At 36.6% G+C, this 12,579-nt stretch overlaps 1 protein-coding gene across 6 annotated transcripts in view; it reads right to left on the bottom strand.

The window, feature by feature from the left end:
• Upf2 (UPF2 regulator of nonsense mediated mRNA decay) overlaps window positions 1-12,579 on the bottom strand; it is a 118,265-nt gene that overhangs the window by 44,078 nt on the left and 61,608 nt on the right. For all 6 annotated transcript variants that reach the window (XM_059263549.1, XM_059263546.1, XM_059263547.1 and 3 more), the window contains 2 exons: window positions 8,926-9,039; window positions 87-203 (listed from right to left, as the gene is read on the bottom strand). In XM_059263549.1, the coding sequence (XP_059119532.1) occupies window positions 87-203; window positions 8,926-9,039 (231 nt within the window). The remainder of the gene's footprint in view (window positions 1-86; window positions 204-8,925; window positions 9,040-12,579) is intronic.

The raw sequence follows: 12,579 nt of genomic DNA on the forward strand, positions 1-12,579 counted from the left end.
GAGGAAGACAACCAACACTGGTTAATACTTTGAATCACTGAGGTATCAAGACCCTCAACTTCTTACCAGGATCTACAAGCCCTTACCAAAAGAACACTGGTCCTCAGATGTGATTCTGGAGATCTGAAAAGAAATCGTCCACAGGTCTCCAGTAGAGTACACGCCATTTCAATATGATGATGAGAAAAGTCTGACAGAAGCATCTGGAATAATAAGAATGATGAAAAACTACAAAGACAACATATCAATTCTAAGAGAGAAAGAAAATAATACATGCCTCTGAATATGTCGATGATGAAAATCAAGCCTACTTTAGTAAGTTTTCCTGCTGAGTATTTTGTTCACCATCAAATTTTTACTAAATATTTAAATATACTTAACATTTTTCTTTTCAGAAAAGGAAACTGATATCAAATCCTTTCCTATATTTATTAGATATTATGTATTTATTTTTCCTTATTATGTATGTGTATAGTTTATGTATATGTGTGCATTCATATAGATGGCTTACCTTAAATGCAAATGGGCTCTTATCGTCAATACAAAAAAATATAACTAGCTTATTAAATAAAACAAAACAAGACCTAACTACTTGTCTGTAAGAAACACATCTCACTAACAAAGATGCAGACTAGGTAAAGGATGGAAATCAATGTATATACAAATATATAAATCAAATGAAAGCTGAAAACAAACTGGCATAGCTGTTCCAATACCTCATTGTAGTAGTTTCCTTTCTGTTGCTGTAATAAAACACTCTGACCACATTTGGAAGAGCAAAGAGTTTATTTCAGCTTACAGGTTATAGTCCACTATTGAGGGGAGTCAGGGAAGGAACTCAAGCAGGAACTTGAGGCAGAAGTCATGGAAGAAGGCTACTGCTTGCTGGCTCAGTCACAGGCTCATGCTTAACTAATTTTCTTATACAGTCCAGGACCACTTGCCCAAGGTATGGTGTTGTCACAGGGGGCTGGGTTCTGCTATATCAATCACCAACCAAGACAATGCCCCACAGACAAGCCCACAGGCCAATATGATCTGGGCAATCCCTTAATTGAGACTTCCTTCTAGGTTAAGTCAAGGTAACAATTAAAATAAAGTAGATTTACCTTAAGAAAAATAGATTTCAAACCAAATTTAGTCAAAAGAGATAAAGTAGGCAACTAGATAATAATGAAATGAACAATTCACAAAAAGCACATAACAGGGGCTAGGATAGGGTAGATAGCTCAGCAGGTAAAGCACTTGCAATAGAGTACAGAGTTCAGATTCCAAGCACCAGCATAAGAGCTGACTGGATATGGTGGCCACCTGTATTCCAGTGCTTCAGAGACCGAGATAATTAATTCCCAGAGAAACCTGGCTAGCTAGAATAACTAAATCAGCAAGCACTAGTTTCAAGTGAGAGACCCCTTCCTCAACATAAAAAGTGGAGAGAGATGGAGGAAAACATCTGGCATCAACCTTGGCTACACACACACACACACACACACACACACACACACACACACACAAATACACATGTAACAACAATGAAAAATAGAGCTAGAGAGATGGCTCAGGGGTTAAGAGCACTGGCTGCTCTTGCAGAGGATCAGGGTTCAATGTCCAGCACCCATATAGTGGCTCATAGGGGATCTAATGCCCTATTCTGACCCCCACAGGGACTAGGCACACTAGGTAGACAGACACACATGCAGGCAAAACATTCATACAAAAAAACAAAATAAAAGATTATATATATATAAAATAACAACAATAAAAAAGATTTAACAATAGTGAATAGATATGTAGGGAACACTGGGAGTTCCTAATTTCATAAAACAAACATTAATAGGTAAAAAAGACAAAACAGTTCCTAATACAACAGCAGGCGATTTCAAACTCTATGCTCATCTTTGTGTAAGTCAGGCAAACTAATATCAACAAAGAGATTTAAGAATTAAGTTAGAAGCTGGGCATGATGGCACCACCCTCTTCTACAGGACAGGAAAGGCTACACAGAAAAACCCTATATTGAAAAAGTAAAAGTGTTAAATTAGACCATAGGTTAAATCAATATAACAAATATCTACAGAACAGTCATTCAACAGATATGAAATATACATTCTTCTCAGTAGCCTGTAAAACTATCTTTAAAACAGATGACATTCTAAGCCACAAAGTCATAACAAATACAAAAGAAACGTAATTTTGTTATATCTTATCATAATGAAATACTATTAGACATCAACCACACATACACTCTTTTTAAAAATAAATATATTATTATTGACACAGGGTTTCTCTATATAGTCCTGACTGTCCTGGAGCTCACTATGGAGAACAGGCTGGCCTCGAACTTGGAAAGATCCTCCTGTCTCTGCCTCTGCCTCTCAGGTGCTGGGATTAATGTCATGCACCAAGCCCAATCTGAGCAATACACTCTTAAATGGCCAGTAAGTCACTGAAGAAATCAGGGAGGAAATTTCAATTCCTAGAATCAAATGAAAATGCAAGTTTTGGGATAGTTCTAATGGGAAAGTTTACAGCTATGAGGGCTTACAGTAAAAAGTCAGTGATAGCAGGGCTAGAGATGGCTCAGCATTCAACGTGCTTGCTGATCCTACAGGGAACTCTAGTTCAGTTCCTAGCATCTACAGTGGGTGGCTCACAACAACCTGTAACACCAGTTTCAAGAGATCTAACGCCCTCTTCTAGTCTCTGCAGGCACCCACACACAGGTAGCATATACACATGTGCCACACATGTATACATACACACACAAATTAATCTTTTGAAAAAGGTCAGAGATATCAAATAAATAATCTAATGACACACAAGGTTTAAGAAAAATGAAAAGACAAACACACAAAGAGTAAATAGCAAGAATTAAAAATCAGGGAAGAAGTTAATAAAATGGATGATAAAAGAACAATACAGACTCAATAAAACAAAGAGTTGGTTCTTTAAAAAGATTTAAGATCGAGCAACAAACCAGAAGACAATCTAAACAAAAGAATGAGAAATAAGACCCAAATTAATTATAATAGAAATGGAAAAGGAGAAGCTAGAGCAATGGCTCAGTGGTTAAGAGTACTTGTTGCTCTTGCAGAGGACCTGGGTTTGGTTCCCACCATCCACATGATGGCTCACAGCCATTTTTAACTCCAGTTCCAGAAGAGTTGATGTTGAACTATGTGGGCACCAAATGGTGCACACACGTAGGAAAAATTTCATATACATAAAGTAAAATAAATAAAATTATTAAAATAAAAATTTGTAAATAGAAAAGATTCCACTGAAATCCAGAATATCATTATGGAATACTTTGAAACTCATATTCCAAGAGAACCTGGAAAAATATATAAGAAATAAATTCCTAGGTATATATCACATACCAAAGTAAAATTCTAGGACACAAACAACTTAAACAGATCCTTAACCAGCAACAAGACTGAAATAGTAGAGGTCCCTAAACAAAGAAGTCCCTTAACAGGATAGCTGCATTGCTAAATTCTACTAAGTGCTTAAAGAAGAGCCAATACCAATGCTCATGAAACTGTTCCCTACAACAGGAGAAAGACCACCACCAAACTCATTCTATAAAGCCAGTCTTATCCTGATACTAAAACTGGATGAAGACACAACAACAAAAAATTGTCTAGACCAATTTCCTTGATGAACATAGATATAAAAATTCTCAGAAAAAAAAAAAAAAAAAACTACAAACCAGGCTAATTAGATGGCTCTGTGGCTAAAGGCACTTGCTGAGAAAGAAATCGGAGGGTAAAAAAATCCCATTCACGCCGGGCGGTGGTGGCGCACGCCTTTAGTCCCAGCACTCGGGAGGCAGAGCCAGGCGGATCTCTGTGAGTTCGAGGCCAGCCTGGGCTACCAAGTGAGTTCCAGAAAAGGCGCAAAGCTACACAGAGAAACCCTGTCTCGAAAAACCAAAAAAAAAAAAAAAAAAAAATCCCATTCACAAAAGCTTAACAAACAAACAACCTGAGGCAGGAGGTAATCCAATAAATTAAAGGATTTCTACAGTGAAAATCTGAAATGTCAAAACAAGAATTGAAGATGACACTGGAAGATGGAAAGCCCTCCCATACTCATGGACTGGCAGAAATAATATGTGAAAATGACTATATAATTAGGGGATGGAGGATCCAGGTTCAATTCCATGGTGGGTTCACAACCATCTGTAACTCTAGTTCCAGGGGATCTGATACTCTCTTCTGACTTCCAAGGCACCAGGCATACCAGTGCACAGATATACATGCAGGCAAAACACTCATACACAATAAAAAAAAAAATGATTATATAATTGAAAGCAATTTACAGACAAAATGCAATTCCCATCAAAATCCCAATGACATTCTTCACAGAATGAAAAAAAAATCCTAAAATTCATAAAGAAGCACAAAACACCTTAAACAGTCAAAGCAATTATTAAGCAGGAAGAACAACACTAGGTACCACAATCTCTGACCTCAAACTATGCTACAGAGACAAAGTAAGAAACAGCACAAAGTACTTGCACAAAAACAAACACATAGATCAATGGCCTAGAACCGAGTACCCAAAAGTAACCTCCCCTCACCCCCTCCCCTCACACACATACTCACCTAATCGTTGATGAAAGTGTCAAAAGCATAAATTTAAAAAAGAAAACCTCTTCAAATGGTGCCAGGAAAACTGGACAGACATATGTGAAATCATGAACAAGGGGCCTGGGGAAATTGCTCAGTGGGCCAAAAACTTTAGCTCTAAGTTTAAGGACGTGAATTTGGATCCTCAGAGCTTGCTAGCCAGCCAGTCTAGCCAAATGAATGAGTTTCAGGTTCACTGAAAAGACTGTCACAAAAATAAGGTAGAGACTGTAGAGGAAGACACTTAACATGAACCTCTGGCCTCCACATGAACATGCATGCTTTTAAGCATACACACTCGGGATCCACCTCTCTCTCTCTCTCTCTCTCTCTCTCACACACACACACACACACACACACACACACACACACACACACACACACACACACTGGATCTACCTCTCCCCTCATTCTACACAAAAATCAATTCAAAATAGATCAAAGACCTTAGTGTTAGAAAAAAACATGGGCAAAAGACTTCAACATATAGGCACAGAAAATAACTGAAAGGAACTCCAATAGCTCAAGAACCAGCATTAAGGACTGACAAATGGGAATCACACAACTTTAAAAAGCTGTGCACAGCCGGGCAGCGGTGGTGCATGCCTTTAATCCCAGCACTCAGGAGGCAGAGCCAGGTGGATCTCTGTGAGTTCGAGGCTAGCCTAGTGTACAGAGCGAGATCTAGGGCAGGCACCAAAACTACACAGAGAAACCCTGTCTCAAAAAACAAAAAACAAAACAAAAGTTTGTGCACACCAAAGGAAGTAAACACCAGAATGAACAGACAGTATACAGCACAAGTGAAAATCTGACAAGGGAGCAATATCTACAATCTATAAAAAGACTCCAAAATTAAATAGTGAAAAACAAAACACCCAATCAACAATTTCATTAATGAACTGAATAGAAAATTCTTACATGAAGAAATACAAGTGACTAAGAAATATTTGAAAAAGTGTTCAAAATCCTTAGCCATTAGGAAAATACAAATTAAAACTACATCAAGGGCTGGAGTGATGGCTCAGCAGTTAAGAGCACTGACTGTTCTTTCAAATGCCCAGGTTTAGTTCCCAGCACTCACATGGTGGCTCACAACCATCTGTAACTCTGGTTCCAATGCCCTTTTCTGACCTCTGTAGGGACCAGGCACACAAATGGCCAAACATGTAGGCAAAACATCCACACACAAAAATAAATAAATCTTAAAAAACAAAACCAAACCCCACTACATTGAGATTTTTATGTCACCCATCAGAATAACCAACAAACAAATAAAAACAATGATTGGGACTGGAGAGATGTTTCTATAACACTTGCCATACCAACTGTGATGACATGAGTTTGGATCCCCAAGACATGGTAGTGTGGACCTGTAATCCCAATACTCCGGCAGCCAGAAGAGAGGCAAAGACAAGAGACTTCCCAGAAACTTGTGAGTCAGCTAGTTTAGCATGCAGGAAGCTCAACAGAGACCCTGCCTAAAACAAGGTAAAAGGCTGTCCATTCTGACCTACACACCCAACCTGGCACATCCCCACCACCATCAACACATGCACATACACACAGGCAGGTACCTACACAAACAAAGAAAACAAATGACAACAAAGGCTGATGAGGAACTGGGCAGGGAGGAACTCTTATTTAGAGCTTGTAAGAATACAGACTTGTGTAGCCACTGTGGAAATCAGTATTCTTCAAAACACCAAAAACAGAACTGCCAAATGACCAACTATATACCACTCCTAATCATATGGCCAATGGATATACTACAGAAATACTGGAACATCCATGTTTACTGTTGTATTGTTGTATACAATAGGCAAGATATGGAACTCACACAGTAAAGATACACAGTAGAATTTTTATTTAGTTGTAAGAATGAAATTATATCATTTATAGGAAAATGGATGGTTATGTTAAGAGAAATAAGACATGCTTTCTATCATGTGAAATCTAGATTGAATGGTGTGTTTATGTGTGTATATATGCAGAAAGAGAACAATGAGGAAGAAGAAAGAGGTCTAAAGAGGGGTAAGGAGGGTATAAAAAAGGAACAGAACATACGAAAGCTGAGGGGTAATTATTTGGAGGGAGGAAGGAGACTAAGAAAAAAGGGGAAGAGAGGATAGTGGGGAGGAGTAAAAAGGAATTAGTATAATAATATATATGTATGAAAATGCTACAATAAAACCCATTTCTTAGCCGGGCGGTGGTGGCGCACGCCTTTAATCCCAGCACTCGGGAGGCAGAGCCAGGCGGATCTCTGTGAGTTCGAGGCCAGCCTGGGCTACCAAGTGAGTTCCAGGAAAGGCGCAAAGCTACACAGAGAAACCCTGTCTCGAAAAACCAAAAACCAAAAAAAAAAAACAAAAAACAAAAAAAACATTTCTTTGTATGCCAGTCAAAACACTGACTTTAAAAACGGTAGGAATGTAAATCTTTTCAAGAGTATGTGGTGGTTTGAACGTAAATGGTTCCTATAAACTCTTAGGAAATGGCACTATTCGAAATGATTAAGTCTTGTTGGAGGAAGTGTGTCACTGGGCGCAGACTTTGAGATTTCTAAAGCTCAAGCCCAGCCCAGTGGTTCCCTCTCTCTTCCTGCTGCCTACTGATCCAGATGTAGAACTCTCCGCTCCTTCTCCAGCACCATGTCTGCCTGCATACTGCCATGCTTCCCACCATGATAATAATGGACTAAACTAAACCTCTGAACTGTAAGCCAGCCCCAATTAAATGTTTTCTTTTGTAAGAGTTGCCATGGTCATGGTTTCTCTTCACAGCAATAGAAACCCTCACTAAGACTGAGTAAAGCAGAAAGCCAGCCTTTACATGTGAAGTATTTGTTGAAAATGACAGAAAACAAATGCAAAACACCAAAATGGTATGAAAGTTGGGCTTAGTGTCACATGCCTCTTATCTTAGTACTCAAGGCAAGAATATAGTAAGCTTGAGAGACTAAAAAAAAAAAAACAAAACAAAAAGTTATGATAAAAATCCCTGCAGATTGCCGGGCGGTGGTGGCGCACGCCTTTAATCCCAGCACTTGGGAGGCAGAGCCAGGCGGATCTCTGTGAGTTCGAGGCCAGCCTGGGCTACCAAGTGAGTCCCAGGAAAGGCGCAAAGCTACACATAGAAACCCTGTCTCGAAAAACCAAAAAAAAAAAAAAAAAAAAAGAAAAAAAAAAATCCCTGCAGATTAATGTGTGCATATACTGATGATTATTTTCTTAAAATGAATTCTTAGAAACAGAATTCTATGTCAGGAAACATGTATACTTCCTACATAGGTTTGCATAATTTAAGATTACACAAAAATGCATTAATATATTTAAACAGTCTCTGGTGTGGCTCCCAGTCACTCTTAGCTGCCTGAGGTTTGCCTGAGACATCCTCTGCTGTTAAGCACTCTCCTGAGACTCCCTAGGGAAGCTTAGGAGGCTTAATGCTCTGAATATTTACAATGCTCTAAATATTAGTATTTTTAAACATTAAAAGCATGCAGTTTAAGTAGAAAATTTATTTTAGGAAAAAAAGAATTTTAGAAAAAGAATGATTATTTAAAATGTAGGTTTATCAATTCTGCTCTAACTTTACCACATATAATTAATGTTATTATTTGATTTCTAATTTAATTTCATTATGGACAGAAAACATAATCTGAAGTATTTCAGTAACCAATCCATGCACATCTGAAGAGATTATCTTGGTGTCAAATATAATGTCAATTAGATAAAGGTTTGGTAACTGTTCATCAAACTCTAATAGTATACACTGTTTCTTCCTACTCATTACTGTGATTATTTCTTCATATATTTTGAAGTTATGCTGCCAGATGCATAATACCTTCTTGTTAAGATGGCCTCTCCATAAAGGACAGTAATTCTGTCCAATATGCTTTCTGCTGCACAGACTTTGAAAACAGTCTGTTGAGACCAGTCTTCTTGACCAGTATTTATACAGTGCACTTTGTCTTTTTACTTTAGCCTGTTTTGTCTATAGCTTTAAGACCAGCCCTCTTGTAGGTAGCATCAAATTATTTTAACTAAGTATTGTACTTATATGGATTTTACTTGATATACTTTGTCCCTTTTATTTAATTACTGAAATACCTGCATTTGTATCTACCATCTTACCATTTGTTTTCTATTTTATCACATATTTAATAATATTCCTTTTTACTGTTCTTGACAAATTAACTTTGATTTAAGTTAATCAAATATTTAAACATTTATCTATAATTTATATATAAAACAACATTTTCTATTAAAAACATTGCATCATTTACCTTTAAACAATGCAGTGTATCATTTTTGGTGAACATCTTAAACTTGGTTAGTTCTCCAATAAAACGGACTGTTTTGTTCTTTGTTTCAATGTTGATCTGGTCCTTTTTTCGTACCTATAAAAGATATTGCTTAGATAATTAACATTTTGAATATCTGTGATAAGAACTACTTTAATATATTTTAATTCACTTCAAATATTTCAAATAAATTGGGAAAGATTTCTTGTCTTCAAATTATTTTAAGTTAAGGAAAAATTTGCCCATGTTGTCCACACCAGTACTAGGAAGTGCTTGCAAAACTGCTCCATGATCAAGTAATTTGGGGAAACAACTGATTGTTTTTCAGGCTTAAAGAAGACCTCAAAGTAACCCGTTTAATTTAAATCAGTATTTCTCAAGTTTATTTAGTAATCTAGGCAATTTTATGTAATATTAACCACTATCAATTAACAGCACATCAGATCAATATTTTAAGAACACACTTTAGGAAATGCTGCTTTAAAAATAATAATGCTAAAAGCTCATTTAAGTGAAAAATATTTTCAGATGTTGTTATACTATGAACTACATTACATATTTTGTATAATTCACTACAATGAAATATGCAATATATTCACTGTTGTTTTCATTACCAGAAATAATCATGTGTCAAAGCTCAAATCCTTTGTAAGTTTGAGTTCTACACTGATGCATACATTAAAAAAAATCATAAGTAGTAAAATTCCATTAAAACAGCCTAATATGGATGCACTGAGATAAGTATAACTAGATTTAACTGTAGGATTGATTATATTTTCATAAAAAATCCAAATTTATAGTCTAAAAATCTATTATGTAACAATGACTATAAGATGGTAGCATCTCCAATTAATTCCATGCTCTTTCCATAATACTGCCCATTTATTTTATCCAGGGAAATAAATGATAGCTGTTACTCTTCTGGTGCAGTAGGGGAAGGGAGGTGGAGAGACAGGGAAAGAGGAAGAAAGAAGGAGAAAGATCTCAAAAGTGTCAAATGACTTGACTAGGGTGAATACCAAGATTCAAATTTCCCAACTATCAACTGAAATTTACTTCACTCATCCATAATATGATGGAATTCCAAGTTTAAAAAAAGGGGCTAATCTCATCAGTGCCATATACTTCATGATCATTATTTTATTGAACTTTTATAAACCAGACAACTAAACACACAATGGAATGTTTGACTTTCAGGCATCTACTTTCTATAGCAAATGGGTAAGTATTTAGACTTTTTAGAATTTTAGTGATTTGAATGATTGATTGATTGACTGATCGAGACAGGGTCTTACTATGTAGCCCTGGCTGACCTGAAGCTTCCTATATAGACCAGATAGTTTTAAACTTGCAACAGTCCTCCTGTCTCTGCCTCATGGGTGCTAGGATTATAGGTGTGTGATACCATACCCAGTCTCTTTAGTGATGACTTTAAAGTAAAATCATGTTTATTAAAATTCAAGAGCAAACTAGGAGGTCATCAATACTAAACCTAACCCTAAGTATCAACAAAAGTATATCAAGCAAAAACAAAATCACAAACGAGCCAGAAAACTTCATTTTAGTCATATTATTTCCAGAAAAAGATATGTGTGGTTAGAGACAAACAGAAAATACAGCCAGAGCAGAACAAGTACATGTTCTATCTCTGAGCTCCTACCAAGCCTTATTAGCTATTTTGAAATTTGGTACCTAGTATAGTTAACCTCCTGTACTGTGGAACATTAATAGTTATTCTTGCCACCCACCTGCACTCCACATACCTACTACCTACTCTCTTTGCATTTCTCCCCACCTTCACCCCTTCCCAGATTCTGGTAATCACTCTTTTAAAAAATGCTTATTTTTATTTTATGTGTATATCCAAGTGCCTACAAGTATATATATATATGCACCATGTGTGTGCCTGGTGCTTGTAAGGCTGGAAAAAAATGTTGGATCCCTTGGAACTGAAGTTACAGATGGCTGTAAGTCACCATGTGGGCGTTGGCAACCAAACCCAGGTCCTTTGCAAGAGGAGCCAGTACTCTTAACCACAGAGCCATCCCTCCTGACCTAGAAATCACTATTTTATTCCCTATTTCTCTGAGATTTATTTTTTCTTCCCTTCAAAACTATGAAAATTTTAAAAATGAAGACCTATTATCTCCATTCCTGATGTTCAGAAAAGAAGCTGAAAACATTTTAAAAGACTGTAATGGGATGGGGGGGACGGCCCCACGGACTTATCCTAACTACTCATTCAGTATTCTTCACTATCATTTCTTCAAAACTTATAATCAAAGACATATCAAAAAATTTATGCAAAACTATACTTTTTCTTAGCCAAAAGACTGAGAATCAATACTTCTGTAAAACTAAATGCAGATCAACAATATGCATTTGTTTATATATTATCAGCTCAGTGATTACTATTGTAAGATTTTACTTACATTACTTATATTACTTTTCCTTACATTATCTTTAACAAAAATGCTGCTTCCAATTCAGTTATTTAAAGATAGATGAAACTAAATTTATTACTGTTAGTGTGCAACACCAAATAACCTCAGATATGTCCACCCATAAATCTTTAAAACTTTTCTATGCGCATCATTTACTACCCCCCTAAAAAAAGAAACTGCTGGTCCTTCTAGAAGGGCTAATAGATATTTGTCCAAAAGGATACTCTTTCCCTCTATAATTTGTTCTTTTGACTTAACATTAACTTTACCCACTAATTCAATACACTTTTCTACAAATCTATTATATGCTAACCTTGTAATCTGCTCTGAGCCTATAAATAAGTAAATTTGCCATAATTTACATATATATTTTTTAATTTGGTGGAACATTAGTCTCAAAAGTTTACAGTCAATCTTCTGGGACTAGGAGTGAAGGTGAGGATAAATGTGAAACTTTTACTCACATACTTTGCCTCATAGTTTTCATTTACTTTTATATGTTCTATATTGTACATAAAATGTTATAATTGCAAATGTAAGTTTAAAATCATATATATATATATAATAAAAATATAGATATACTGCATAAACATATTTGTATTCCACTTATCTTAACCAACTGTTTTAGTTTGACTGTGAATGTTTCTAGAAGCTTATGTGTTGAACACTGTGGAAAACTTTGGGAAGGAGGCCCTAAGTGGGAGGAGATGCAGGTCACTGGGGGTGGGGAGGCTGTGCCTTCGAAGGGTATACTTGGTTCCTGCTCTCTTCTTCCTTCTCTAGTTCCCTCCACTGTGACATTCCAGCCACCATGATGCTCTCCCCCCAAACACATGGAGTCAAGCAATCATCAATTCAACTCTCCAAGATGAATAAAATGTGCCCTTCCTCTCTTAAGTTGTTTATGTGAGGTATTCGGGTCAGTTGTGAAAAGCTAATGCACCAATAATGAATTTTAATTAAACAAAGTAGCAAGACCATTTTTTAGAATGTCAGTGAGGATGATTTGCTTAAACAAAAGCTGCCCTCTCCTTTATTTAGGAAGGAGACTATGATGAAAGTTTGGAGGACCAAGAATACTAGAAACAAAAATACTCCTTAGGCTAGAGAGATGGCTCAGCGGTTAAGAGCACTGACTGCTCTTCCAGAGGACCTAGGTTCGATTCCCAGCACCCACATGGCAGCTTACAAC

This window comes from Peromyscus eremicus, chromosome 5 (genome assembly GCF_949786415.1).
Source record: "Peromyscus eremicus chromosome 5, PerEre_H2_v1, whole genome shotgun sequence".
NCBI lineage: Eukaryota > Metazoa > Chordata > Mammalia > Rodentia > Cricetidae > Peromyscus > Peromyscus eremicus.